Below are 25,375 nucleotides of genomic sequence, written 5' to 3' on the forward strand. Positions count from 1 at the left end.
TTGAAATACTTTCCAACGAAGGCTGTTGTGGTCTCCTATACTTTGTGGGCTATCACATGCTACCATATATAGTGAGGTGATTTGTACTCCCTCGGTTCTCAAATAAGTGTCGTGGACCTAAAACCACGATACTGAACCCTGGCGCATACATCCCTATTATCAAGACTACTGTCTCACTCTTACAAGTGTATCCAGCATCCAAGAAAAAAGAAATAAAAACAAAGTGAGCCTCATCTCTCAATGGTTAGACGAGTAACCGCGAGAATCATAAACAAAGCACTCAAAGTTTTATAATTCATAAGTAAACATATTTTCTTTTCCTTTAACCATTTTTTGCAATATTTCTAACTATTTAATTGATGAGTGGCTGTACAATTCTCACGTGAAAATATTGGGGATACTTGAGCAAGCTCCGGGGCATACGGTGACGGTCAGACCAGTGGGTGAACAATTCTTTCTTTGTCGTAGGTCCACAGCTTTCGGTCCAAGATCCAGCGGATAGCAGTACCCCAATCTGCTGGCGAGCAATCCTATTCGTCTACTGGCTGATCCATTGGTACATGAAATTTCTTGTCCTTTTCATCGTTTTCCTCTTTCTCACCCTGATAGATCCTGCACAGTACGTGTGTTCCTTAGAACAAGCGTACAATACTACCCTCGTACACCTACTTCCTCTCCTCCTCTCTACTCCCTTCTAGGGTTGTGCTGTACCGCTTAAATCATTTGGGTGGGAAATTGGGGGCACCGCCGTACGCATCAATTCTCCTAGACAACTAGAATACACAAGCTAGCTAGCTAGTTTGCACCTGCTGAGACCCCCGTTCGCACCACCTTTGCTCCTTTTCCGCCGGCCGGCCGTTCGCCATATGGAGTCCAACGGCGGCGAGGGAGAGGGCGACATCGACCTCAACCTCTCCCTGCATCGGGCGTCGTCGCCGGAGCCGCTGGGCTACTTCACCTGCACCTACTGCAACAAGAAGTTCTACTCCTCCCAAGCGCTGGGCGGCCACCAGAACGCCCACAAGTTCGAGCGCAGCGTCGCCAAACGCACGCGGGAGCTGGCTGCCGCGCGCCGCCACGGCCACGTGGGCCAGGTCGGCGCCGGCGAGGAGGCCAGCAGGAGAGGGAAGGACCCGACCAGCAATGCCGCCGGGAGCTCCTCGCACAGGAGGGCGTCTCCGCCGGAGGCAGCCCGCCGGGACCTCATCACCGAGGAGATCGATCTGTCTCTCAAGCTCTGATATTACTGTGTCGAGGTTCTTGTCACTGCAAACTTATGGTCTATTCGCCTTATTACTGGGTTCTTGTGATTTCTTACTCATTTTATGTCTAGAATGAAAGTATGAAACCTCGCATAGAGCTTCTTCTCCCTTTCCTTTTGCTGGCTTTTTTTACCGGGTCATAATTTACTATATCAGTACTACTACTCATAAGCAAGGCAAAGACATACTATGGTGAGATGCACTGCTCCAGAATGGCCGCATACGGTATGTTACAAAGTTACTGCCCAAGTTACAAGGATGAGCATATAGAGACATGGACACATGCAGTACTAGCCATGCAGCGAAGCAGCTGCAGGCGTAGCATCATAGCCAACAGATAGCTAAGCCTCATCAATAATTCTTGTAAAGCAAATCTGTGGGTGGTTCTCTGTAGGTGTGTGGTCCAGTTGGCCTTCCAACAGGATAGGATCCCCCTGTCGCTGCTGCTCCTTGTTCTGTACCGTGCATAAAACACGTGACTTATTACCTTCCTCTGTCGTTATTGGGATAGTGATACCAACTGAATAACTGTAATAATTTGAAGTGATGGGGAGGTTGCAACAGGTGGTTGTGCTGGCGATGCAGAAGAGAAAAGCTTGTGGAAAAGGAAAAAGCAGCAGGAATAAAATCCCAATAAATTATTTCTTGGACACAGAATCCCAACAAATTCTTCCCTATGCCTTTTTTGCAAAGCCAATTCTTCTGTATGTAGATGTTCACATCGAAACATCCATCTCTTGTTTTTTTTCGAAAAGGAGGTTTACCCCGGCCTCGGCATCATGCGGTGCACACATCCATAACCTCCATCTCTTGTGGTTGTGGATAAATACAAAATAATAATCAAATGATGTATTGTATTGTGCACTACAGGAAAATCACATGCTGCCGAGTATTAACATGTAAGCCGAGTGTCAAAACACGGGTTCTCGGCTTAAATCAACCTAAGCCGAGTAGTGACCGGAGAATACACAGCAAAAAATAGGTACTCGGCTTCCATACGAGTAAGCCGAGTGTGTGCACAAAATCTCTCTGTGTATGACCGATACTCGGCATACAGGAGGAAAGACTCTCGGCTTACAGCCAGTGCTCGGCAAAGGTTCCGGCCACGTGACCATCATGGCGTCTACAGACGTCTCTGTGACAGTGCTATATATAAGCCGAGTACCCGATAAACGGCACTCGGCTTACACATGCACTATTTTTTCAAACCTATTTTTAGCGCAAACAATGATTTTTAATCCTACACATTTGCATTTATATTTAGTTATTGCATTTTATTTCTTTCCCCAATTCTCACCCATTCTGTATACTCTAGTTTTCATCGCCCTTTTGATCCACTAGTTTCGTGATTTCTCTCTAATTAATTATCAATATTTTGCCACTTCGAATTTGTAAGGTATTGTCCTATACTCTTCACACCCCTTAGCGTACCCATATTAGGATCACATGCAAAATGACTATTTGTTTCGAATCTTAACGCGATTTGATGAAAGGACACTCGGCTTACTTATGTTTGTTATGTTTCGGCCTTCACTTGCAGAACGTGCATCCCAGATGTCAAGTTCAAACAACCAATGGCACCGAATACTTTGCCTGCTGCCCTTCTGATGGATTACATACAGAAGTTGAACTTAAAAGGGTGCACACTATAAAGAAACACTTGATACATGTGTAGATAATAATTTGTTGGATTTTTCCACGAGAATATGTAACATGACTCTTACCCCAAAATGGTTACCAAATATCCTACCCTAACCTGCATAATATAATGGTATCCTTCTCTTGAGAGGACCTCTAGGGCCAGACTTGCACCTCCCGCTGTTCTCTAAATCAATCACACAACATTTCATTCAACTAGTTGAAAAGATAGACACAACTGTTTTCCGATACCGCGATATGTGCTCCGTTGGTTCCAAAGTCTGAAGGTGTCGCGAGGCCAGCTGAACACATGGCTTAGCCATATACTCAGCTTATAGAGACGCCACATGGCACTACCGTTAGGTGGCGGCGACCCTAATCCCGCTTTTTTCGCTGAGAGCCACTGGTTTATACTCGGCTTACACATAAGTCGAGTACCCGTGAAGGACACTCGGCTTACATTGCCCAAGCCGATAAACCACTAGTAGAAAACAGGGCTTTGGTCCAGGCCTGGCCAACCCATTAGTCCCGGTTCAGTCACGAACCGGGACCCATGGGGGCATACGTCCCGGTTCATGAGCCCAGAGGGCCGGCCGGGCCTCTTGGGGTATTGGTCCCGGTTCGTCTGGACCCTTTGGTCCCGGTTCCAGACACGAACCGGGACCAATGGGCCTCGCTCCTGGCCCACATCCATTGGTCCCGGTTCGTGGCTGGAACCGGGACAAAAGGGTGGCCTTACACATTAAGCCGAGTACTGTAAGCCGAGTGCAACACTCGCCTTACACTTCGCAGAGATTAAAATGCTCTTCGCCGAGTATACTTCATACTCGGCTGCATTTATTTTTCCTATAGTGGTGGTATCAGTTTGGTTTAAACCATTTTTGACACTTCTTTATTTGCTTACTTTGTTTTCAATAAAACAACTGAACATATATATTTGCTTCCACATCTACGTAATTCATAGCACATTTATTTCACTATATAATATCGGATAGTCCATAGGTCAACCAAATGAAAACTTATTTTGCGTAGGTTGATTCATTTTCGGCCGTAGGATGCAAAACCAACGGCCAGATGGCCTTCCTCAACATTATGCCTTCTCATTCTTCCTCTCAAATTTGCTCCCGCGCCAGCCTCGCCTTGCCGTCCTTCCCTCACTGCTGCCCACAGGCGTCCTTATGCTGCCCACAGTCCTTAGGCCTCGCTTCACTCGCCCCAGCATCGCCGTCGGCGACCTAGGTGCTCCGCGTGGCTGCTGCTTCCTTCCCAAAAGTATCGACTAACCCAAATTTCAAATTCAAGCGACCGACGACCAGCTAAATCGATACAATATACCTTCATAGGCACTAAAGAGTACTCGCTCTCCATGACTTATATTTACTCAACCTGAACATAAGCGCTATGGAGACAAGCTGAAAACAATCAGACTTCAGGGACGGTTCTTTTGGGGCTTATAGGTCCTACGCAACTTATTCTGGCAGCCCAACCTAAAATTTTATTCTAGAAACCTATTAGACAGAATAAGCTGGGTAAGGGCAAGTTTATTTTGACAGCCACACATAAGCCCCAATTGAACTGGCGGCTACCAGGCTTCTAGAGAACGGTGTAATTATTAGCATATCACCGCCTCTCGACAGATTTTTAATGGCTACAATGGTCCAGGAGAGTTGTCATGTTGTTGTCAGTAGTCTTTCTGTAATGGCTACATCATCCTTCTGTTCCCCATTAATTGATTATTCTTAAATATCAATGATGAAAATATGTATCCATGCCTGTTTATTCAGAGCTTTTATTTTAGATAAGTGATAGTATACAGTATAGCATTTTAAACAGTGCACTCTTTGTATTGCATGCTAATCAGTCCTAATCTTACTGAATTAGGATAACTACAAATATATAACTCATGCTTCATATTTTTTTTAAAGATGATGTCATATTAAGCTCAACAAAAAGTTTTTTTACACATTTGTGGGTTCTTATACATCATTATTGTCACATACTTCATTACTTTTATTATTTTAAAAAAGTAAACTGAGAACTATCTTACATTTGTTTCTTTTTCAATTAATTTTAGTATTTTTTTAAGCATGTATTAATACATTTGTTTTAACTAGCAAAAAGGCCCGTGCATCGCAATGGGATAATAATATCACGGTCTTCAAATCAACTTTCCAATATTCACATTACATTTATATACATGTATTTGAATATTTGTGCACGAACCTGTGTGCATGCAGACGTAAGACACGTGCATTCTAACATGCTCACAATGGATCGATGTTGGACTTGATCCTTGATGCGTGTATTTTGTTTTTTGAGTACATCCTCGATGCGTATATGAGAAGGAAAAGAAAAATCCAGTCTCATGATGGATGAAAACTGAAGGGCCCTATGACGTACGAATAATTCGGAGACACACTCATTCTTTTTCACTTTTACGGGCGACGAGGTTGGTAATTTACTTCAACTTTAGGGGGCAGTTTGGATGACAGATTAAAAATTCAGAGAAACAATTAATAAAGAGTTCTTTTTTTACTTATGGGTGGTGGGGGTAATTTACTTTAATTTTAGGGGTAGTTTCACTGACTGGTGAGAAAATCAGAGAAACAATTAACGAAGAGTTTTTTTCTCACTTACAGGTGGTATGATGGTTAATTTATTTCAACTTTATGAACAACCTATGATAGATGAATGGACAAGAAATCAAAGAAATGCACTGTTCTGTAATATTATGCATAAATATAGATATATATGCGGTTTTCGCAGCAACGTGCAAGGCATCATCTAATATGACTAGAAGGCCGAGCACACCACACGTAGCATGGTGGCACAAGATTATATCTCGTTAATCTTAGCTCTAACCCCCGCAAAAAAAAATCTTAGCTCTAACCCATAGCTACAATTTTGTGTCGCTATATTAGAGATGGCTTCTAGAAAGTGGGCAATTCGTAGGCGCATTCTAGTATCGGATAATGAACGTATTACTTACGACATCACGGTAAACCTATTAACACCCTTGTGGCACACGGCTGGCCTGACTATCCACAAAACGTGTGCAATAAGGGGCATCTTCAATGCTAATCCTCAAAACCTCCGAACTGCCATTCAATATTATTCTGTATCGGTTTACACGTCAGTTCGGACGCGTTCCCCCCCCCCCCCTCCCCACAAATTAGAGACAAAATGAGGAGGAAGGGTGCACGCATTCGGACCACGGTCACGCCCGCTCCTGACTACCCTGGCCCATCAAAACCTCTTCTCCCTCGCCCGCGTGCGTTCCCTCCCGGCGCCAGCTGCCTGCTTTCATGCCACCATAGAGCGTCCGCTCCGCATTGAAGCCGACCCAGAGTAGATGCGACTTCTCACTGGCATCGACATTGAAGCGGCGCGCCAGCCGAGTGCGCCGCCGCGTTGCGTTCCTGGTGTCCATGCCTATAAAATACTGGAGGGACGTTTACTGGACGAGACGGATATGTACCACACCCGGTCAATGCCTGTGTCCATCTGTATGATGCCATGAAGTAGGCCCGGTGGCCGAGGAACCAACTCCGGCACCATGCATTGCCACATCCAAACACTTGGCCTCGCTAGAATCCGCTATTTAAGGGCGGCCACACCCGGCTAAACTCCACACCACAACATATCCGCTCCACATCCTCCTCACTTGCACCACATCCACCATGACCGCGAGCGGGAACGCTCTGTAGGAGAGCCTATCAACGGATATGAAGCACGAGGTTGCCGCCCTTGTGGCCGCATGGTAGAGCCGCTGTGCCAGGTGGATCGAGGCTGACATGCTGGCCAGCTCCCTCGAGGCCTCCGATGATGACCCCACAACGGAGATGGGGTTCGCCGACGACACCACGTCGGAGCCCGCGGCGGTGCATGTCGACTTGATCATGTGACAGTGTCCTGAATTAGTGGGTGCTCACCACGTCGGCCTGCCGTTCATGGGCCGGGCCCAGGACCCACCGACAACTAAAGAATGGGCCATGTAACCATGGTCCCCGGTGTGTTCAAGATGGAATCGTTCGAATACTTGGTGCATACTCCAAGATATATTTAAATGGTCGGCATGGTTATCCCTAGATGTACCTGACATACTTGCAACCCTAGATATCCTTGGTGCTTATGTAAGCCGAGGGTTTAGTCTGTAGAGGCAAGTTAGAACTCATTAATATGATCTCGAGGTAGATCATCTTGTACTCTGTACCCCACCACAATCAATACAAGGAGAGCATGAAGTAGGGTTTTATCTCTTCGAGAGGGCCCTGACTTGGTAACGTTGTTTCTTTCTCTACTTCCTGTTACCATATAGCCAAGACCACCAGCTCGGGACCCCCTACCCGAGATCCGCCGGATTTAGCACCGACATTGATGGCCCATGCAGGTCCCGCTGTCTGGTAGGAAAGGCTCAATGACTCATCTTCGGATCAACGACGACATTGACTTTGGGAAGACCTTTATCCCCGGTCAGCTCTTTGCCTTCAGCAGCATCATGCTTCACGCCAACTCGACCAGTCATCTCGGCCAGGTTGAGAACCTCTCCCCAGGCCAAACCATCAGGTTTGGGAATCTCAAGTATGTCGCGGACTCCCATGCATGGCGAACTTGCCTTTTCGGGTTGGGTGTCATACCAGCCCGAAGACCTTACCAACACCGCCGTCTTAGCACCAAATTCGATCCCAGAGTAGGACCACGGAATAGTTCGCATCACAGTTCTGGCTTTGAGCTCGGATCCGAACACTATGCTGACGGATCAGGCGTCGGACCCAACCAGTGAACGTTCCGAGGCCACGTCAGGTGGTACCTCGGGCAAACTTCAGGTGAGCTCTGCCTACTGTCAAGATATGGGCGAGGCCGACCTCACGCTCCTGAACGAGATGTTAGATCGGATTCAGAGCCTTGGAGTCTCAGATGATCAAAAACCTTGATCTACGATCGGATTGGAGCCGAAATTTGCATCCCACCCTCCACCCACTTAGTTGCTACAACCAAGGATTTAACCAACGTATTGGAGTATGCCTCTAAGGAGGCAGTCGACATGGATGGAGATGTCGACGGCACATCATACACCGCATCGCCCTTAGCCACCTTCGATGCCGGCAAGTGGGCGACCATCTCCACCTATGATGTCTACGTGGTAGATACCCCCAAGGACGATCAAGGAGGCAAAGAACCCCCTCAAATGCCGATGCAGAGGAAGAAGTAGCAAAAACACAAGCAACGGCGACACTAGTAACAGTGCCACAGAGAATGGCGACTCCACCGGCAATGGCACTACTCTGACCAGAACGCTGGCGATAATGCTGATGCTAGGAATGTCAACGACGCCATATTCAACAGGGATGACAACGACCGCGAGGACGATGACTACTATCCCGAGTCCGGGGAAGATAGAATCCTTGTACATGACGAATTCGACATCCCCGAGGAACCTCTTGAGGCTCCTGGACTACAAGCCTTCCGCCGACGATTTGTAAAAATTTCAGATCAAAAGCATGTTCCAGCGAATTATAGTAATTCCTGGACTGAGAGCAAAAGTTTGTGTTTTTCATAGAATCAATTCAACTATCATTCAAATCATCCCAAAGACTTTACTTGGCACATTATTGAAACAGAATCTATAAAACATGATTACTTCAATAGCTTAATCATGTGAACACATAGAAACATTAGGTATAAGTATTGGGTTGTCTCCCAACAAGCGCTTTTCTTTAATGCCTATTTAGCTAGGCATGATGACTTTAATGATGCTCACATAAGAATAGTAATTGCAACATGTAAGAGAGCATCATGAATCTTGTGGAAAGCACATTTAAGCCTAACACACTTCCTATGCATAGAGATTTTATGAGCAAACAATTTATGGGAGCAAGAATCAACTAGTATAGAAGGCAAAACAAGCATGGCTTCAAAACTTTCAACATAGAGAGAGGAAACTTCATATTATTGAGATACGTAAAAAGAATATGTTCCTCTTTCAATATAATTTTTAGTACCATCATGAATGAATTCAACAATATAACTATCACATAAAGCATTCTTTTCATGATCCACAAGCATAATTTTTTATTACTCTCCACATAAGCAAATTTCTTCTCATTCATAATAGTGGGAGCAAACTCAACAAAATAACTATCGTGTGATACTTGATTGGCATAATCCAATTGAAAATTAAAATCATGATGACCACGTTTCATGGTTATCATTATTATTTATATCATACGTGTCATCACAATAATCATCATAGATATCAACTTTATTGTCATAATCAATTGAAACCAGTTCCAAAATAGTGGAATCAGCATTAAATAAAATCATGACCTCTCGAAATCCACTTTCATAATTACTACAATAAGATTCAACACCCTCCAAAATAGTGGTATCATTATTTACTAGAGTTGACACTTTTCCAAACCCACTTTCATCATTGTAATCATCATAAATAGGAGGCATGAAATCATCATATAGATTTGCTCATCAAAAGTAGGGGGACTAAAAAGATCATCTTCATCAAACATAGCATCCCCGAGCTTATGGCTTTGCATATCATTAGCATCATGTATATCAAATAATTCATACTAATATCATTGCAATCATGCTTGTCATTCAAAGATTTTATGCCAAACATTTTATTGAATTCTTCTTCTAACACTTTGCACAATTTTCTAGTCAATCATTTCAAGAAAGACATTATAAAGATAATCAACTTGACACAAGTTCATTTCCATATTTTTTATAATTTTCTTTTATAAAACCAAACTAGTGAATAAATAAGAAACTAAAAGATTTAATTGAAAGATCTAAATATATATCTTGAAGAACTCACCTCCCCAGTAACGGCACAAGAAGTAAGCTTGATGTCTACTATGCAACTTTTCTTCTTGTAGACTCTGTTGGGCCTTCAAGCGCAGAGTTTCATAGGACAGCAGCAAATTTCCCTCAAGTGGATGACCTAAGGTTTATTAATCCGTGGGAGGTGTAGGATGAAGATGGCCTCTCTCAAACAAACCTGCACTCAAATACAAGAAATCTCTTGTGTCCCCAACACACCCAATACAATGGTAAATTGTATAGGTGCACTAGTTCGGCGAAGAGATGGTGATACAAGTGTAGTATGCAGATAGTAAATATAGGTTTTTGTAATCTGAAATAATAAAAACAACAAGGTAGCAAGTGATAAAAGTGAGCAGAAATGGTATTGCAATGCTTGGAAACAACGTTTGGGGTTTATACTTTCACTAGTGCAATCTCTCAACAGTGCTAACATAATTGAATCATATAACAATCCCTCAATGTGTGACAAAGAATCACTCCAACGTTCCTATCGAAGAAAGTAGGATGAAAACATGTGTCAACCCCTATGTCTAGATTACCCCAATGTCACCTCGGCAATCCGCAAGTTGATTACCAAAACATATATCAAGTGACTCAATAAAATACCCCATTGTCACCACGGGTATCCACATGGGAGACATACATCAAGTGATCTCAAATCCAATATTCAATCTAACGTAATGAAACCTCAAAGAGCAAGACACAATTCATCACAACAAGATACAGAGGGAACAACACCATATGATCCAACTATATTAACAAAGCTCATGGTACATCAAGATTGTGCCAAATCACGAACATGAGAGACAGAGATCAAACACATAGCTACTGGTGCATACCCTCAGCCCCGAGAGTGAATTACTCCTTCTCGTCAGGGAGACTGTCGGGATGATGAAGATGGCCTCCGGTGATCACTTCCCCCTCCTGTAGGGTGCCGGAACATGGCTCCCATTGAGATCGCTTCGGTACAGACAGAGTCTTGAGGCGGCGAAAAAACTCATCTAGGTTCACTTTCAGAGGTTTTTGTATTTATAGGATTTTCTGTGTTTGATTCACGCCAGGGGGTGCCCGAGGGTCCCATAAGCTTAGGTGGCGCACCCTAGTGGGGGCGCCACCCAGGCTTGTGGCCCCTGGTAATCTTCTGGCTCTCTCCTGAGGTTCCCGTTGGTCTTTTTTGTGCAGAAAAAATCACCATAAAATTTTGTTGCCTTTGGACATCGTTTGGGGTGAATTTTCTGGAAAACCAAAAACATGCAAAAAACAACAACTAGCAGGGCACAATGTTAGTAGGTTAGTTCATGGAAATCATATAGACGTTCACCAAAACAATATAAAATTGTTGTAAACATGGCATGAATACTTCATAAATTATGGATACATTGGAGACGCATCACATGTCGTCAATACTCAACGTCATTTTCACTGTTGTCCCGTGATCAATAATTTGACCATTCTAGTAACTTTACTCACCCAAAAAATCTCTTGTATCCCCAACACGCCCAATACAATGGTAAATTGTATAGGTACACTAGTTTAGCAAAGAGATGGTGATACAAATGTAGTATGAATAGTAGATATAGGTTTTTGTAATCTAAAATAATAAAAACAGCAAGGTAGCAAGTAACAAAAGTGAGCACAAACGGTATTGCAATGCTTGGAAACAAGGCCTAGGGTTCATTCTTTCACTAGTGCAATCTCTCAATAGTGCTAACATAATTGAATCATATAAAAATCCCTCAATGTGTGACAAAGAATCACTCTAAAGTTCTTCTCAATAGCGGAGAACATAAGAGGAACTTGTTGTAGGTAGCGAACCACCTCAAAGTTATCTTTGGGATCAATCTATTGAGCCATCCCTATAAGTGTCACAAACATCCCTAGAGTTCGTACTACAATAACACCAAATAATTTCAGATTCATAATACTCAATTCAACACAAAGAACCTCAAAGAGTACCCCAAATTTTCTACCGGATAAAGTAGGACGAAAACGTGTATCAACCTATATCCCTAGATTACCCTAATGTCACCACGGGAATCCGCAAGTTGATTACCAAAACATACATCAAGTGACTCAATGGAATACCCCATTCTCTCCACGGGTATCCGCATGCAAGACATACATCAAGTGATCTCAAATCCAATAATCAATCCTATAATAACGAATCCTCAAAGGGGAAGACTCAATTCATCACAACAAGATAAAGAGGGAAGAACACCATATGATTCAACTATATTAATTAAGCTCATGATACATCAAGATCGTGCCAAATTAAGAACACGAGAGAGAGGGGGGAGAGAGATCAAACACATAGCTATTGGTACATACCTCAGCCCCGAGGGTGAATTACTCCTACTCGTCATGGAGACAGCCGGGATGATGAAGATGACCTCCCGTGATGATTTCCCCCTCCGGCTGGGTGCCGGAAAAGGCCTCTAGATGGGGTCTCTTCAGAAAACAGGGTTGCGGTGGTGGAGTCGAAGTTCTTGGTTTATTTCTGGGGGTTTATCTATTTATAAGAATTTCCATAGTTGATTTCATGCCAAAAGGAGTTACGAGGGGCCCACAAGGCAACATCCCCCTCCCTACCCCCCTAGGGTGCATGGGGTGCCTTGTCAATGCCTCATGGGTCTTCTGGTCCTCCCACAAAGCCTCGAGGGTCTCTTATGTTCCAAAAAAAATCATCACAAAGTTTTGTCGCGTTTTGACTTTGTTTGGTATGGATTTTCTACAAAACCAAAAACAAGCAGAAACAACAACTGTCACTCGGCACTAGATTAATATGTTAGTCCACAAAAATCATATAAAAGTGCACCAAAACCATATAAAATTATTGCAAACATGGCATGAATACTTCGTATATTATAGATACGTCAGAGACGTAGCACTCCTGTCCTACGTACTAACACTCAGTAGATCATGATTGCCTTAAGCTTGCGACCCCATAGGTTCGATGACTCATAGACATGAACGAAACCCCTTCATTCAATGACCGGTAGCGGAACCATGGATGTCCATATCGATTCCTACGAGCACACGGATGCTATTCGAGTGAACCTTTGGTTATCATGTGATATTCCCTTTGCTTCGTGATACTTCACAAAATCTGGGATGCATCAGTATCCTCCTGAGTCATCACATGCTCACTATACTATTATCCTTGTTACCGGTTTTGTTCTTCTTTCTCATTGTAGTGTTCCATCATGCTCGTGACGTAGTCACCTATGTATGGCCAGACGATGATGGATGCCATCACACCGAGAGGGCCCTAAGAATATCTCTCCATCATCCGACGAGCAAATCTCACTCTCAAGCTATCTAGTCCCTTGTCAAACTTTCCGACGAGTGTGTAAGTTGTCGTTATGATCACCATATTATAGGTGACATTTGATCAACCCCAAAGTCCACCGTACGGTAAGAAGTGACTACGATACTCTCATGGTCTAAGGAGCAAAATCACATGTTAACACTCCATGCTATTACAATTGATTACATGCGATATAAACTCAATTCATACCAGACAAGTTTGGGTCGATTCAATATGATCCTTCTTCCAACGTCATAATCTCAATGTTATTTTAGGACTATCGTTTACACTTAGCGATATCCTAAGTTCCGGAAAAACATTATCACCAACAACACTTGAGCCAGTCCTAGAGGCATGACTAGGAACCTTTTATTTAACCGTTTATTATTTCACATGTGCATATGACTTTTCCACTGAATCACATATTTTAGGATCATAACAGTTATAGCACAAAATATAAACTCTTTAATTTTGAATAGGGAATATAATAATACAATATTATTGCCTCTACGACATAGTTCCAACAATCAAACCTATAAAGAAAATTTACTTCTACTGCCCGTGTAAATAGGTGGTAGATTCTTAACATCTTCAGATTTAATACATTTCTCTTTCATAGATTTCTTTGACTCTTGCATATCTTCTGGACTGAGGAATATAATACCTCTTTTCTTCAACGCTGGCTTAAGTGGTGGTTCAGGAAGTGTCCAATCATCGACATTTCTCAATAATTTGTTTAATAATTCCGAATCTTGTTCAACTATTCTTTCCCTGAAAATACAACCATCACAACTATCTAGGTAGTCCCTAGAAGCATCGGTTAGTCCATTATAAAAGATATCAAGCATTTCATTTTTCTTAAGATGATGATCAAGCAAAGCATTTAATAATTGGAGAAGCTTCCCCCAAGCTTGAGGAAGATGCTTTTCCTCAAGTTGCACAAAGTTATATATTTCCTGTAAGGCAGCTTGTTTCTTATGAGCAGGAAAATATTTTCAGTGAAGTAGTAAATCATATCCTCGGGAGTACACACACAACTAGTAGCAAGACCATTAAACCATATTTTACCATCACTCTTAATGAATAAGGAAACAACTTAAATATATATTAGTAGCGAATCTTTTCCTCTTGGGCAAACAACATGACAATTTCATTCCGTTTGGTAAGATGTGCAACAACTACTTCAGATTCATAACCATGAAAAGGATCAGATTCAACCAAAGAAATAAGTTCAGGATCAACAGAGAATTCATAATCCTTATCAGTAACAAAAAATAGAAGAAGTTGCACTTTTGGGATCATATTTCATCATTTGGTTCATGGCCTTCTCTTTCAATTTAGCCATTTAATCAGCAAGATTATCCCTATTTTCACAAGCAAGTAATTCTCTAGCAATTACCTCATCAATTTAGTTATGAATCTGAAGTTCTAGTAGGAGTGCTAGGTGTAGCTGGTGATTCATAATTTTACTAAATCTGAAGTAGCAGGTGATTCATCAATCCTTCCACCAGGCATAGTAGGTGATTCAGAATTTTCATCAATTTCAGATTCATAATATGTGTCGCTAGTTCTGTATGAGCATAATTTTTTTTAGTTCTAGTAGTATATCAAAATTTTAGTTCTAGTAGGAGTGCTAGGTGTAGCAGGTGATTCATCAAGCGACACATATTATGATTCATCTCTTGAAGTACATCAAACATTTTAGTTCTAGCGGGAGTGCTAGGTGTAGCAGGTGATTCATAATTTTCATCAATTTCATATTCTTTAGCTGTAGCAATATGAGCATCAAGTAATTCACCAAGCGACACATATTTATCAAGTAGAAGCATCATCATGAGTATCATCAATTGCAGAAGTAGTGTCTATTACTTGTGACATACCAGATTGAATAGTAGGTGGTGGTGTCACAAGTTGACTTAAAACGGTAGGTGAATCAAGCGTAGACAGAGTTGGCAGTTCCTTACCTCCCTTTGTATTAGAGGGCATGATCTTGGTCTTAGAGTCTCTCAGATTCTTCATAGTAAATAAAAATTTAACTCGCAAGTGAACTTAATAAATGGAGCTATGATCCCCATCAACGGCGCCAGAAAATGGTCTTAATAACCCACAAGTATAGGGGATTCCAATAGTCTTCATGGGTAGTATTTCACCCAAATTTATTGATTCGACACAAGGGGAGCCAAACAATATCTATAAGTCTTAGCAATTGAGTTGTCAATTCAACCACGCCTGGGAAGTTGTTTCTCTACAACAATATATTAGTAGCATAGTAATATGGTAGTTTTGATAGCAGTGGTAGCAGTAGCAATAGTAATAGTAATGGTAACAATAGCAGTTTTGTACTAATTGGAACAATAGCATCAGTAGTAATTCAAGCAAGACAATATTACGAGAAATCGTAGGCATGGAATAGCAATGGATATTTGGATGATATGCATCATGTAATATTCACAACCTAGAGCGATGCACAATAGTTCCAATTCATCAATCATATGTAGAGATGCATGTATTCCGTATATAGCCATACGTACTTATAGTAAGAATTTCCATAACATCTTTTGTCCAACCCTCCCGTGAGAGTGGGGTCCTAATGGAAATCTAAGGGTAATTAAGGCCCTCATTTTAATAGAGAACCAGAACAAAGCACTAGCACGTAGTGAATACATGGACTCCTCAAATTATAGTCATCCCCGGAGAGTATCCCTATTTTTGTCACCTTGGGTCTACAGTTAAGAACAATAAAAGGTGCATATAACTTGTAGATAGGATAAAGAATTCAAATATATTCATGAAAACATAATAGGTTCAGATCTAAAATCATGGTACTCGGGCCCTCGCATCAATCTCATAACATAGTGGATACTAGGGATCAAGCCCTAACGAATTGGCTCGATTACATGACGAATCTCATCCATCCCATCTACCTCCAGTATGCCTACGATGAAATTACTCACTCCCGGTGGTGAGCATCATGAGGTTTTTGAAGAAGGGTTGTGATGTTGGCGGCGATGATTTTCCCTCTCCGGAGCCTCGAACGGACTCCAGATCAGGCCTCCCGATGAAGAACATGAGGTGATTGCGGCTCTGTATATAAAACGCGATGAAACTTTCCCCCTTATTTCTTTTCTAAGGAAGACGGTACTTATGGAGTTGGAATTAGGTTAGACGGAGGTCGGAGGGCCCCACAAGGCAGCAGGGTGAGCCCCCTGCCTTGTGCGCAGGTGGTGGCCCTCCTCTAGTAGATGTCTGCACTAATAGTTTTTATATATTCAATAAAACATCTCCGCCAAGTTTTGTTCGATTTCGAGAACTTTTATTTCTGCATAAAAAATACCACAAAAGTAATTTTGCTGAAAATAGCGTTAGTCCGGGTTAGTTCCATTCAAATCATGCAAATGAGATTCCAGAACAAGAGCACAAGTGATTGAAAAATTCAATACATTGGAGATGTGTCATCTGCCTAATTTGTTAGTTGCATTAATGATTCAGGAGTGAAGAAACCCTATTTAAATGGACGTAATTAATTGCACATGTAATTAACCATCTCGCTAGTTCGTTGTATTAATGGGTCGATTTCCAAATGGATTTGGTGCTAAATTTTCAAATTGTTTTCACATTAATAGATGCGTGATTGACTTGGTGTGATTAATTTTTTTCTAATTAATAATTGCCTTCCTACGAGGAAAAATATTTACTCCTCATTATATGTAGGCCTATTTTTTAGGGTATGTGTAGGCTTAATTAACAAGCCTCCGTATTAATGAATCGATTTTCAAATTGATTCGACCTGGAAAAATCCCTATTTAAATGGATCTAGTTAATTGCACATGTAATTAATTGTCTATCTAATTGATTGCATTAATGGATTGGTTTTTAAATTCATTCACACTCTGTTTAACCGGAAGGGAGACAACACCATCAACTCACCATGATGTACATGTCTTTGGCGACTCTGATAGTATGCCAAGTACAAAATAATAGGTTGGTCATAGGAAAATGAAGCAGATAAAAAGAAAAGAAAATAGGAAAAAACCAAAAATAAAAACGCGAGCCCATGTCAATTGTGCCGGTCAACTTTGATTATATTGATGTTTTGGTAAGATTTGATTTGATTTGGGTATGAGCAATGGAAGGCAAGGAAAGTTTGGATTTAGTTGAAATTTTCATAAGAATTAATTTGAATGAGTTAATGCATGACGTTGTTTTGGTAGAGTGCCTATTTGATTGAGTTAATGCACGCATCAAATGGGCCAGTCTAGATTGCCTGGGCTTGAGCGAAAAATTGCCTGTAAGAGCATCTACAACCGGACCTCTCAAACCCGCCTCATACGCCCGGGCGGGCTGCCCGGTCACTGACCGGTCACGTTTTTTCGACCAAAACGGACGCCTCAAACAGGCCTCAAACGCCTAGGCTGACCAGCACCCCACATATCCAGCCCTAATATGGGGCGGATATGGGGGCGCCCGGACACGCCCGCCACGTTAAACTGACGAAGGGGTCCTAGCCGAAAACGCCCTCAAACCCAGCGGTCCGAAGCTCGTCTCCTCCGTCGGACCGGCGGCGCCACGTGGCGCAGCTCTGGCGGGGCGCGTAGTGTATTGTTCGGCTATTTAAGTCGACCGGCGGGATCGAAACCCTACCATACATCCACAATTTCCTCCTCCCGTGTGCCGCTGCCTGATACGTCCATTTTGCATCATGCTTTTATATCGATATTTATTACATTATGGGCTGTTATTACACATTATGTCACAATACTTATGCCTATTCTCTCTTATTTTACAGGGTTTACACGAAGAGGGAGAATGCCGGCAGCTGGAATTCTGGGCTGGAAAAGGAGCAAATATTAGAGACCTATTCTGCATAACGCCAAAAGTCCCGAAACTTCACGGAGGCACGTTTTGGAATTAATAAAAAATACTGGCGAAAGAATTAACCAGAGGAGGCCCACACCCTGGCCACGAGGGTGGGGGGCGTGCCCTACCCCCTGGACGCGCCCCTGCCTCGTGGGCCCCCTGGCAGGCCTCCGGTGCCCATCTTCTGCTATATGAAGTCTTTCACCCTGGAAAAAATCAGAAGGAAGCTTTTGGGATGAAACACCGCCGCCATGAGGCGGAACCTTGGCGGAACCAATCTAGGGCTCCAGCGGAGCTGTTCTGCCGGGGAAACATCCCTCCGGGAGGGGGAAATCATTACCATCGTCATCACCATCGATCCTCTCAGTGGGAGGGGGTCAATATCCATCAACATCTTCACCAGCACCATCTCCTCTCAAACCCTAGTTCATCTCTTGTATCCAATCTTTGTCCGAAAACCTCAGATTGGTACCTGTGGGTTGCTAGCAGTGTTGATTACTCCTTGTAGTTGATGCTAGTTGGTTTATTTGGTGGAAGATCATATGTTCAGATGCTTTATGCATATTAATACCCCTCTGGTTATGAACATGAATATGATTTGTGAGTAGTAACGTTTGTTCCTGAGGACATGGGAGAAGTCTTGCTATAAGTACTCATGTGAATTTGGTATCCGTTCAATATTTTGATGAGATGTATGTTGTCTTTCCTCTAGTGGTGTTATGTGAACGTCGACTACATGACACTTCACCATTGTTTGGGCCTAGAGGAAGGCATTGGGAAGTAATAAGTAGATGATGGGTTGCTAGAGTGACAAAAGCTTAAACCCTAGTTTATGCGTTACTTCGTAAGGGGCTGATTTGGATCCATATGTTTCATGCTATGGTTAGGTTTACCTTAATACTTATTTTGTAGTTGTGGATGCTTGCAATAGGGGTTAATCATAAGTGGGATGCTTGTCCAAGGAAGGGCAGTACCCAAGCACCGGTCCACCCACATATCAAATTATTAAAGTAACGAACGCGAATCATATGAGCGTGATGAAAACTAGCTTGGCGATAATTCCCATGTGTCCTCGGGAGCGTTTTCCTTTATATATGAGTTTGTCCAATCTTGTACTTTGCTACAAAAAGGATTGGGCCACCTTGCTGCACCTTCTTTACTGTTGTTACTTGTTACCCGTTACAAATTACCTTATCACAAAACTATCTGTTACCAATAATTTCAGTGCTTGCAGAGAATACCTTACTGAAAAACGCTTGTCATTTCCTTCCGCTCCTCGTTGGGTTCGACACTCTTACCTATCGAAAGGACTACGATAGATCCCCTATACTTGTGGGTCATCAAGACTCTTTTCTGGCACCGTTGCCGGGGAGTGAAGCACCTTTGGTAGGTGGAATTTGGTAAGGAAAAATTTATATAGTGTGCTGAAATTCACTGTCACTTGTTACTATGGAAAGTAATCCTGTGAGGGGCTTGTTCGGGGTATATTCACCCCGACCAGTAGAGCAAAGAGTTGCTCCTCAACCTACTGAACCTACTGAAAATGTTTACTTTGAAATTCCTTCGGGTATGATAGAGAAACTGCTAGCTAATCCTTTTACAGGAGATGGAACATTGCATCCCGATTTGCACCTAATCTACGTGGATGAAGTTTGTGGATTATTTAAGCTTGCAGGTATGCCTGAAGATGTTATCAAGAAGAAGGCTTCCCTTTATCTTTGAAGGGAAAGGCATTGACATGGTTTAGGCTATGTGATGATATGGGATCATGGAACTACAACCGATTGAAATTGGAATTTCATCAGATGTTTTATCCTATGCATCTTGTTCATCGTGATCGTAATTATATATATAATTTTTGGCCTCGCGAAGGAGAAAGCATCGCTCAAGCTTGGGGGAGGCTTAAGTCAATGTTATATTCATGCCCCAATCATGAGCTCTCAAGAGAAATTATTATTCAAAATTTTTATGCTCAGCTTTCTCTCAATAATCGCTCCATCCTCGATACTTCTTGTACTGGTTCTTTTATGATGAAGACTATTGAATTCAAATGGGATTTATTGGAAAGAATTAAACGCAACTCTGAAGATTGGGATCTCGACGAAGGTAAGGAGTTAGGTATAACACCTAAGTTTGATTGTGTTAGATCTTTTATGGATACCGATGTTTTCCGTGAATTTAGCACTAAATATGGACTTGACTCTGAGATAGTAGCTTCTTTCTGTGAATCCTTTGCTACTCATGTTGATCTCCCTAAGGAGTAGTGGTTTAAATATAATCCTCCCATTGAAGTAAAAGTAGTTACACCTATTAAAGTTGAAGAAGAGACTATCACTTATAATGTTGATCCTGTTGTTCCTACTGCTTATATTGAGAAACCACCTTTCCCTGTTAGAATAAAGGATCATGCTAAAGCTTCAAATGTGGATCGTAAGAGTAATACTAGAACGCCTACACCCCCTGAGCAAATTAAAGTTGAACCTAGTATTGCTATGGTTAAAGATCTCTTGGCCGATAATATTGATGGGCATGTTATTTACTTCTGTGATGAAGCTGCTAGAATTGCTAGACCTGATACTAAATAAACATAGACCTATTGTAGGCATGCCTGTTATTTTTTTTTAAATAGGATATCATTGCTATCATGGCTTATGTGATATGGGTGCTAGTGCAAGTGCAATACCCCATTCCTTATACAAAGAAATTATGCATGATATTGCACCTGCTGAGATAGAAGAAATTGATGTTACAATTAAGCTTGCCAATAGAGATACTATTTCACCAGTTGGGATTGTTAGAGATGTTGAAGTCTTGTGTGGGAAAGTTAAATATCCTACAAATTTTCTTGTTCTTGGTTCCCCACAAGATAACTTTTGTCCCATTATATTTGGTAGGCCCTTCTTGAATACTGTTAATGCTAGGATAGACTGCAAAAAGGATGTTGTTACTATTGGTTTGGGGGATATGTCTCATGAGTTTAATTTTGCTAAATTTCGTAGACAACCCCGTGATGAGGAATTGCCTAGTAAATATGAAATTATTTGTCTTGCTTCTATTGCCGTGCCTCCTAATGATGCTTTAGAACAATATTTGTTCGACCATGAAAATGATATGTTTATGAATGAAAGAAGGGAAATAGATGAAGTATTCTTTAAATAGGGACCTATTTTGAAACACAACCTGCCTGTTGAAATCCTAGGGGATCCTCCTCCACCCAAGGGTGATCCCGTGTTTGAGCTTAAACCATTACCTGATACTCTTAAATATGCTTATCTTGATGAGAAAAAGATATATCCTGTTATTATTAGCGCTAACCTTTCAAAGCATGAAGAAAAGAAATTATTGAAAACTCTGAAGAAGCACCGTGCTGCTATTGGATATACTCTTGATGATCTTAAGGGCATTAGTCCCACTCTATGCCAGCACAAAATAAAATTGGAGAAAGACGCTAAACCGGTTGTTGATCACCAACGACGGTTAAATCCTAAGATGAAAGAAGTGGTAAGAAAAGAAATACTAAAGCTTTTGGAGGCACGTATAATTTATCCCGTTGCTGATAGTTAGTGGGCAAGTCCTGTCCATTGTGTCCCTAAGAAGGGAGGTATTATGATAAAGATGAATTGATCCCACAAAGAATCGTTACAGGTTATAGAATGGTAATTGATTTCCGCAAACTAAATAAAGCTACTAAAAAGGATCATTACCCTTTACCTTTTATTGATCAAATGCTAGAAAGATTATCCAAACATACACATTTTTGCTTTCTAGATGGTTATTCTGGTTTCTCTCAAATAACTGTGTCAAAAGAGGATCAAGAAAAGACTACTTTTACTTGCCCTTTCGGTACCTTTGCTTATAGACGTATGCCTTTTGGTTTATGCAATGCACCTGCTACTTTTCAAAGATGCATGATGGATATATTCTCTGACTTTTATGAAAATATTGTTGAGGTTTTCATGGATGATTTCTTCGTATATGGAACTTCTTTTGATGATTACTTGAGCAACCTTGATTGAGTTTTGCAGAGATGTGAAGAAACTAATCTTGTCTTGAATTGGGAGAAGTGCCACTTTATGGTTAATGAAGGTATTGTCTTGGGGCATAAAATTTCTGAAAGAGGTATTGAAGTTGATAAAGCTAAAGTCGATGCTATTGAAAAGATGTCGTGTCCCAAGGACATTAAAGGTATAAGAAGTTTCCTTGGTCATGCTGGTTTTTATAGGAGGTTCATTAAGGACTTCTCAAAAATTTCTAGGCCTCTGACTAACCTCTTACAAAAAGATGTTCCTTTTATTTTTGATGATGATTGTGTAGAAGAATTTGAAATACTTAAGAAAACCTTGATTTCTGCACCTATTGTTCAGCCACCTGATTGGAATTTATCCTTTGAAATTATGTGTGATGCTAGTGGTTATGCTGTAGGTGCTGTTCTAGGACAAAGAGTTGATAAGAAATTAAATGTTATTCAATATGCTAGTAAAACTCTAGACAATGCCCAGAGAAATTATGCTACTACTGAAAAAGAATTTTTAGCAGTTGTATTTGCTTCTGATAAGTTCAGACCTTATATTGTTGATTCTAAAGTAACTGTTCACACTGATCATGCTGCTATTAAATATCTTATGGAAAAGAAAGATGCTAAACCTAGGCTTATTAGATGGGTTCTCTTGCTACAAGAATTTGATTTGCATATTGTCGATAGAAAGGGAGCTGAGAACCCCGTTGCACACAACTTGTCTAGGTTAGAGAATGTTCTTGATGACCCACTCCCTATTGATGATAGCTTTCCTGATGAACAATTAGCTGTCATAAATGCTTCTCGTACTACCCCATGGTATGCTGATTATGCTAATTACATTGTTGCTAAATTTATACCACCTAGCTTCACATACCAGCAAAAGAAAAAGTTTTTCTATGATTTAAGCCACTACTTCTAGGATGACCCACATCTCTATAAAGAAGGATTAGACGGTGTTATTAGATGTTGTGTACCTGAGCATGAACAAGAACAGATCCTACGCAAGTGTCACTCCGAGGCTTATGGAGGACACCATGCTGGAGATAGAACTGCGCATAAGGTATTGCAATCTGGTTTCTATTGGCCTACTCTCTTCAAGGATGCCCGTAAGTTTGTCTTGTCTTGTGATGAATGTCAAAGAATTGGTAATATTAGTAGACGTCAAGAAATGCCTATGAACTACTCACTTATTATTGAACCATTTGATGTTTGGGGCTTTGATTATATGGGACCGTTTCCTTCCTCTAATGGCTATACACATATTTTAGTTGCTGTTGATTACGTTACTAAGTGGGTAGAAGCTATTCCAACTAGTAGTGCTGATCATAACACCTCTATTAAGATGCTTAAAGAAGTTATTTTTCTGAGGTTTGGAGTCCCTAGATATTTAATGACTGATGGTGGTTCACATTTTATTCATGGTGCCTTTCGTAAAATGCTTGCTAAGTATGACATTAATCATAGAATTGCATCTTCTTACCACCCACAATCTAGTGGCCAAGTAGAATTGAGTAATAGAGAGATCAAATTACTTTTGCAAAAGACTGTTAATAGATCTAGAAGGAATTGGTCCAAGAAACTTGATGATGCATTATGGGCCTATAGAACTGCATATAAAAACCCTATGGGTATGTCTCCGTATAAAATGGTTTATGGAAAAGCATGTCACTTACCTCTTGAACTAGAAGATAAGGCATATTGGGCCATTGAAGAGCTCAATTATGATTTCAAACTTGCCGGTGAGAAGAGATTATTTGACATTAGCTCACTTGATGAATGGAGATCCCAAGCCTATGAGAATGCCAAACTGTTTAAAGAAAAAGTTAAAAGATAGCATGACAAAAGGATACAAAAGCGTGAGTTTAATGTAGGTGATTATGTTTTGCTATTCAACTCTCTTTAAGATTTTTTGCAGGAAAGCTTCTCTCTAAATGGGAAGGTCCTTACGTTATCGAGGAGGTCTATCGTTCCGGTGCTATAAAAATCAACAACTTCGAAGGCACAAATCCGAAGGTGGTGAACGGTCAAAGAATCAAACATTATATCTCAGGTAACCCTATAAATGTTGAAACTAATGTTATTGAAAGCGTTACCCCGGAGGAATACATAAGGGACACTTTCCAGAACGTTTCAGACTCCGAAAAGGAATAGGTATGTGGTACGGTAAGTAAACCGACTCCAAAACAGTTCTAATGGCAGTTTTTCTCCGTTTTGGAATATTTAAGAAAATAGGAAAATAAGAAGTAGTCGGGGAAGGACACGAGGCGTCCACGAGGGTGGAGGGCGCGCCCTACCTCCTGGGCGCGCCCCTGCCTCGTGGGCACCTCGTGTGCTCTCCGGACTCCGTTTTCTTGCACGATACTTTTTTTGGTCGGTAAAAATTCATTATATAATCTCCTGAAGGTTTTGACCACCGTATTATGCAAATATCCTCTGTTCTTGTTTCGAGCTATTTTTCTGACAGATCTAGATCACCATGACATCCCCAAGTGCCCCCAAGGACAAGTTCTTCGAGAAGGTCATCAATCCTTACCTCGCGGAAGTGCCGCAACATCCTCACACCATTGAGATGCATGAGGGGTAGCTGCACATCCGCGATGTTGAGGGACCTAGGAGGACCGGAAGCGTGGAGACAAGGCTTGAAGCAATGGAGCAACAAGTTTTCAAGTGCCAGGAGATGGTGGAACGTGGACTCGACGCAAATCACATAATGATCACGGAGATCACCAACAACCACAAGCTGGACGCAAAGAACATTGGGGAGGCCATCTTCAAGCTTCACGAGAAAATCGAGCACCTCCAAGCAGAGATCTATGACCTGCAAAACCAAAACTGTGAGTATGAATATAGATTCAAGAGGATGAGTTTGGCTGCAGATTTGAGGATCCCGGAGACTCGATCATCCTTCTATGATGGTGAGCCTATGCCTTGGAAGATGGACGACAAGCCTACATCATCAACAACTCCATCATCACCACCTCCGAAGAAAGAGACATGATCACATGGGTATGGGCACTCCCCTTGGCAACTGCCAAGCTTGGGGGAGGTGCCCCGGTATCGTATCACCATCACACTCCTATTTTTACCGTTTTTCTTAGTTCGATCCTTTTAGTAATATCTTGATCTAGTAGAATAAAGTTCTAGTATAATTTAGTTTTGAGTTTTGCTCTATGATCCTTCTATGTAATCGAGTCCGTGAGCTATATATATAATAAAGATTAGTTTTGAGACAAGGGCTTGGTTATCTTGCCATGATCTTGAGGGAATAGAAGAAAAAGAAAGAATACAAAGAAATAAAGAGATCATATTGATCTTATGGAGAGTAATGACTTCACATATAAAGAGTATGATGAATAAAAGTTGTTGAGAGTTGACAAACATAGTTTTGTTCATCGTTGCAATTAATAGGAAGTAATAAAGAAAGAGAGGTTCTCACATATAAATATACTATCT

At 41.5% G+C, this 25,375-nt stretch overlaps 1 protein-coding gene across 1 annotated transcript; it reads left to right on the forward strand.

Annotated features, from left to right (window-relative positions):
• The first annotated feature begins 465 nt into the window (after positions 1-465).
• On the forward strand, positions 466-1,412 carry LOC109772472 (uncharacterized). The gene has a single exon (XM_020331155.3). The coding sequence runs from the start codon at positions 867-869 to the stop codon at positions 1,239-1,241; it is 375 nt and encodes a 124-aa protein (XP_020186744.1). The 5' UTR covers positions 466-866; the 3' UTR covers positions 1,242-1,412.
• Positions 1,413-25,375: the final 23,963 nt, after the last annotated feature.

Source organism: Aegilops tauschii, chromosome 5 (genome assembly GCF_002575655.3).
Source record: "Aegilops tauschii subsp. strangulata cultivar AL8/78 chromosome 5, Aet v6.0, whole genome shotgun sequence".
In the NCBI taxonomy this organism is placed as follows: Eukaryota; Viridiplantae; Streptophyta; class Magnoliopsida; order Poales; family Poaceae; genus Aegilops; species Aegilops tauschii.